General features: G+C 43.7%; 1 protein-coding gene across 1 annotated transcript; it reads left to right on the top strand.

Moving 5' to 3' along the window:
- The first annotated feature begins 828 nt into the window (after nt 1–828).
- On the top strand, nt 829–5,145 carry LOC123099895 (probable isoprenylcysteine alpha-carbonyl methylesterase ICME). Its single transcript, XM_044521930.1, has 12 exons — nt 829–1,161; nt 1,443–1,519; nt 1,711–1,780; nt 1,863–1,943; nt 2,013–2,087; nt 2,193–2,294; nt 2,854–2,991; nt 3,434–3,499; nt 3,601–3,741; nt 4,081–4,171; nt 4,527–4,695; nt 4,795–5,145. The coding sequence occupies exons 1-11, from the start codon at nt 956–958 to the stop codon at nt 4,689–4,691; spliced, it is 1,212 nt and encodes a 403-aa protein (XP_044377865.1). The 5' UTR covers nt 829–955; the 3' UTR covers nt 4,692–4,695; nt 4,795–5,145.
- Nucleotides 5,146–6,042: the final 897 nt, after the last annotated feature.

Below are 6,042 nucleotides of genomic sequence, written 5' to 3'. Positions count from 1 at the left end.
CACACACACACACACACACACACACCTCCTCACCTTGTCATTCTCAAAAAAGAAAAAACACCTCTTGATTAGCCCATTTTAACTGAAGTTCCAACAACGTCACTTTGTTGGTTGCCCCCGACATATATGTAGTTTTACACATGTCGATTTTGATGTCAACTTGTGAAGTTTATCACGATCCTTCTGGAGGCTGGCTAGTGTAGATGACACCATTTGCACGTCAACGGAACGACAAGGATGGAGATGAGAGAGAGGGGAGTGAAACACTGACGATGAGCCCTTTGTATAGTTCAACATACTACCAATCAATAGTCAATCAGTGTGAACTTTACTTGCCGCACTGACAGCGGGCTCATCCATCAGAGTTAGCATTTTCACAAAAAAATTGTATTGACATTCTTTCGTGGAGTCCCTTCTTGCATCTTAGATTGAAAAAAAAAGAATGCCCCTTAACAGAGACCTTTCTTTGGATTTTGAAAAGGATGTAGCGCAGCTTGGTAGCGTGTTTGCTTTGGGTACAAAACGTCACGGGTTCAAATCCTATCATCCCTGCCTGTTACTTCTTTCTTCTTTAAAGGCAAGTAGGCAGTAGCGACGAGATCAATTGAAGTAAAGTGGGTATAACACATTACACATGTGGTTTGCAAATTGTTAACGATTACGTGGTTTCTTTAGAATTCGACAGTAAGTGTGTTTGCTATATGCAATTTTAGTCTTTTGGACGTGCTGCATGCGCGTGAGAATCTCGGCAGCTTTGGGTGGATAACATTCTCAAACATTTCAGCCAACGAGAGTTTTTAGCAGAATCAGCGTCGCGAGGCGCGCTCGTCCACCTCCTAATTTAGTTAGGCGCCCTCTCCCTCTCTCCAACCACCGACGCGACGCGCCCGCAGCGCAGACACACCACCCCGCCCCGCCACCGGAAGCTCCCGACGGACGGATCGCACGCGCAGCAATGCAGCAGCCCGCGTCCCCGGCCTCGCGCAGCGGCACCCCGCGCCTGCGCAGGCGCGACTCGTCGGCGCCCAACACCCCGCGCGCGGGCCCCTGCGGCCTCGGCGGCGTCGGGAGGCGGACCACGTTCCGGGAGGACGTCGGCCACGCGGCCGCCGAGACCTACCTCGTCACGCGCCTCACCTTCATCCTCCTCCGCTCCCTCGGGTACGTAATGCGGGTCCCCCATCTCTTCGGAGGGTTAGGCTTCAACGTCTCTAGTACAGTAGTACCACACGATCGCATTGATCTGATCCACGTTTGGCGGCGAACACCACACACAAAATCCTCCAACCGATCCAAACATTTTCATTCCCAATATACAATGACTGCCTAGTAATCTATATATATTCACCAAAATATCCAAGCGCATATTATGGTATTTTTGCCCAAAAGAAGTCATATGATTGAGGCTGACCATTTTTTTACACTTCCTTTATTTTTTTCAGGGTAGGCTCTCGGTGGATATGTCAGCTTCTTGCGCTCCTCATATATGCAGTTTTACTTATGCCCGGTTTCATAAGAGGTGCGTGAAAATCAAGTTTATCTTCCGTCTCACCATGTTAGTTATCATCAGGATGGCCACATATTCTTGGCTCTTGCCAATAAGTGACTTTTAGCTTGTTAAATTAAACTGCCCTCTGCACAATAGGTAGATGTTGTTGAAGCTTTCTCATCATTTCTAACATATGCATTTCATTCATTTGGGTTGCCCAGTTGGGTACTATTATTTTTTCTCAAGTCAGGTCCTTAGAAGCATAGTGTATGGAGACCAACCAAGAAATAGGTAAGAAGAGTTACATACCGCAGAAACAAAGAACATCTGCTTTTTTAGCCGTGTTAGCGTTACTGAAAATCATAATATACAGGTTGGATATGTACATACCCACTGATCGTAGCAAACCCAATCCAGTTGTGGTATTTGTAACTGGTGGAGCTTGGATCATTGGGTGAGTGAAAATTTTCTCAAGACGTCTTTCTCCGTGACTTCCATTGTTGATGGTCATGATTCTCTGTAGTTACAAGGCGTGGGGTGCCCTTCTTGGAAGACGGCTAGCAGAGCGTGGAATTATAGTCGCTTGCGTTGATTATAGGTGCTTACCCTTTGATGGCATTTCTATCTAATTTCATGACTTCTAGACGAGTGAGTATCGATTTACATATGCCTGGTTGATTAAATATGTAAATATATCTTGCAGAAATTTCCCTCAAGGAACAATAAGTGACATGGTCAGTGATGCTTCTGAGGCAATTTCATTTATTTGTGATACTGTTGCTAGCTATGGAGGAGATCCTAATCAGTAAGTGATCCTTCATTATATATTTATATCACAGTACACTACTATGGATGGACTATTTGAAACATTAGATAGACAGCGGTTTTTTTTATCATGAAGGAACTATGCACCGCACTTGAATATCTGATCCTTTTCGGCGGTGATTCTATCCAAAGTCGTTGTTGTGTTGATCTATAGCACTAGTGTCTGAATGACTTAGATGATTGAAATGTATTCTGCGTATATTAAGGATAAGCGCATTGAATTTCATTTCTGGATGGACCAGTGTTATCTGTACCTACGTCGAGCGGGCTGTAGAAACACACCTGCCTGCCTGGCCTAATGCAAAAATCAAGATGCACAATTTAGATTATTGTATTTGCAAATAAATCAAGCACAAAATAACTTTGTAGCAATATTTCCTTATGCTTTTACTAATGAGTTTTGTCAATACATGAAACTTATTTATCATCAACCTATCAGATTTACTTTTTGAGCTCTGCAGCCGTTCTGCCTTAGAACCCGTCTATTAAGATTTTCAGCTTCGACTACATTAATAAACTTATTTACAACCAACCTTCAGGATTTACTTGATGGGTCAATCAGCAGGAGCACATATCGCCGCATGTGCTCTCTTGGAGCAAGCAGTTAAAGAATCTCAAGGAGAAGAAATTTATTGGAGTGTTACTCAAATAAAATCATATTTTGGTTTATCTGGAGGGTGAGCTCTTAAATGAATTGTCATCTGTTTCCATTATATACATGGATGATAGTTGTTCTCAATCAACTTATCCTTAACCGCCTCTTAAGAACGTAGTCATACATGTAGGCAGTGTCTGATACATGTTCGCACCTTCTGATAGTTACACCAAAACTTCTATTATAATGTCACAAGCATTTTCCTCTTCTTAATACAAAAGCAGAGCATCTACCATTTTCAGTCAAAAAAGTCACAACCATTTTAGAGCATTCCAGTAGCTTCCCAAAAAACATTCCCCTGTAAGTGCTTATTGGGGCTCTGCCGATATATTTTGGATTGGGATGTATATACAACATGTACAGCGAGGTATAGAATGCTAGAGCAACGATCTGTTTCAGCTGGTCTCAGATACATATCTAGTGATACAACCATCCATGACATATATATACTCATTTATTTGCAGATACAACATGCAAAATTTGGTTGATCATTTTCATAAACGTGGTCTTTATCGTTCAATTTTTCTCAGGTAATATCATGATTGAAATTTGATTTATAAGTGTTGTTCCAACTTTCCTTTAGTAACACTTAAGTAAAAGTACTCAAGAAATTATAAACTGTTTATTTCAGCATAATGGAGGGAAGGAGATCATTGCCACAGTTCTCTCCGGAAATTATCGCTAAAAAATTAACTCATGGAGCCATAGCTCTACTTCCTGAGATTGTACTTTTTCATGGAACAGGAGATTACTCGATACCATCGTCTGCTAGGTTGGACACTTAACTCTTGGCAGATGCTTAATTTGAACGCAATGTTTTATACATTAAGTGGCTATGCCTTTTCTGTTTTATCATTTGGCGCTTTCCAAAGTTATTAGCATCAAACTGAAATTTGAATATGCGAAGTCAAAGGTAGTCATTCCAAATTATTTTTGAATTAAAACATTTCTGTACATTAAAAAACTTAAATTGGCAGTATAATCCAAAATGTATGGTTTCGCTGTTCTTCAATGTGTAGTTAGCACAATTTTAACCACTATATTTCTGCTTACCGTAGTCTTATGTTCTTGTTCCATCTTCAACCTTCCAACCATTCTGTTTTATGTGCAGTAAAATTTTTGCGGATGTCCTCAAAAAAGCTGGTGCAAAAGCTAAAGTACAATTGTACAGAGGAAAAACCCATACTGATGTATTTGTACAGGTCAGTTATCTTGAATATCAGCTAGACTTCTGATGACCTGCCACTTCATTAATTTTGTGATCTTTGCTAACTGTGATTGGGGAAACCCCTTTGACATTGCATCAGCAACGATCGATGAGCAGACTTTGATGCTCTTTGTGTTTTTTTTATCGGAGTTCGATAGGATGCAGATAATTAGCACACTGAACACTACTTTGTTTTCTGGAGTTGGAAAGGAACTTTGCATCGATATCTTTTTATTTTTCTTGCTTGGATAAAGCTAGTCGTCTGAAAATAATATTGCTCTGAGGTCCTGACTTCATTTTTTCAATCCAGAATTGATTGTTTGAAGTTCTGACTTTGTTTTTCATTGTAGGATCCACTTAGGGGTGGCAAAGACCCACTGGTTGAGGATGTGGTTTCTATAATCCACGCCGATGATGCAGATGCACGCCACAAGTATGATGATTCGGCACCTAGCCCCGAGCGCCTGGTTTCCGAGTGGCGGATAATGTTGGCCCGGCAAATCAGCCCATTTTGAACAGGTTTTGATTCTCTTTACATGCCAAGCCTTAGTGTTGGTGTTTCACTTTGATTTTTTTTTCAGTAATGATGTACTAATGAATTTGTTTGTATGCATGCAGGTAGATTATTTCATCAGCCATTAATTTGCTTGTTTATTATACTGTTCAACACGAATGCACTAGAATGCAAGAATCTGGGCACGTGTGTTCTGAGATGAGGAATTGCATGAGGTCCAGGAGAATTGCCATAGTTCTTTTTTTTTTTGAAATTGTCATAGTTTTGATAATACCAAGCAACGGAACTTCAAGCTCACCTGTGGCAGCACGTTCGCACTGAATAAAATATAGGTTGTAGGTAATATATAGCAAAAATTCCGGGAACATAGATCCGCGTTTGTATAGTTGGTACAATTACAAATATCAAGCAATTCATTGAAATTTAGATATAATGCTTTCGTACACAAGAGACTTGTTCCTGCAATGTGCATAATCAAATTCGCACTATGTTTCACAGCTTGAGTCATAACATTGAATGATACTTGATGGAAGTGGGCCACATTTATATTCTCCCCAAATATCATATTTATCCTCGTGTCGCCCCGCGCGAGAACTCGAGGGCACAAGCCCTTGCGCCACCATGCTCCGTCCTCCACCCGATCCCTCACCGCCGATTGAGGTTGGCGCCAGCTAAGTCTGAACCGCATCCAAGGAAGGTGGTGGCGGGGTTGTGTTGCTCCGTCCCGATGGAAAGGATGGAGGGCCCTGGATCTGAAGGGGTGGCTCCGTCTGGTCCTGTGTTGCTCCCTCATGGCAGAGGGCCTTGGATCCAGGGCGGCCCCTTGGTGTGGCCTCCCTATTCGGTGGCCTATTCGGTGGCGCGACAGGGCTGGGCTGGGCTGGGGTGGCTGGTAATCCACCGGCCGGTTGGTGCCGCGGCTAGTTGACACGGTGACCAATGGCGCCGATCTGTCCTCTACCCCCATTCCCTGCTAGGTGTGCTACGTCTCACCGGACATGTCCACGCTGGATGCTAGTCGGTCACCGGGGTGGGGCGGAGCGGGTGGAGAGGATCCGGATTGGGATAACTGCCTGGTCGGCTCCGGCTGGCCGCGACGGTGATGACGCCTGAGGGCACCGGTCTTCTCCTCGAGATGTCGCTCGGGTCTGCCCTACCTCTTTCCACCCTACCGCTTCTCGGGTGAAAACCCTAATTGTGGTGGGCGGCGTGGCGCGATGGAGACTCAGCGTTGGATGTGGGTTGATGGATCCGCGTAGGCTAGTGGCGTTTTCCGGCGTCGTGGTGACGTCAACAGTGCGGCGGTTGGGCCTAGCAAGGTCAATGCGATGATCCCTCTGGAGATGGGACGA

The sequence above is a fragment of the Triticum aestivum genome, chromosome 1B, assembly GCF_018294505.1.
Source record: "Triticum aestivum cultivar Chinese Spring chromosome 1B, IWGSC CS RefSeq v2.1, whole genome shotgun sequence".
Lineage (NCBI taxonomy): Eukaryota > Viridiplantae > Streptophyta > Magnoliopsida > Poales > Poaceae > Triticum > Triticum aestivum.
Note: the sequence above shows the minus strand (reverse complement) of the source record. Positions and strands in the feature narration are given on the sequence as shown.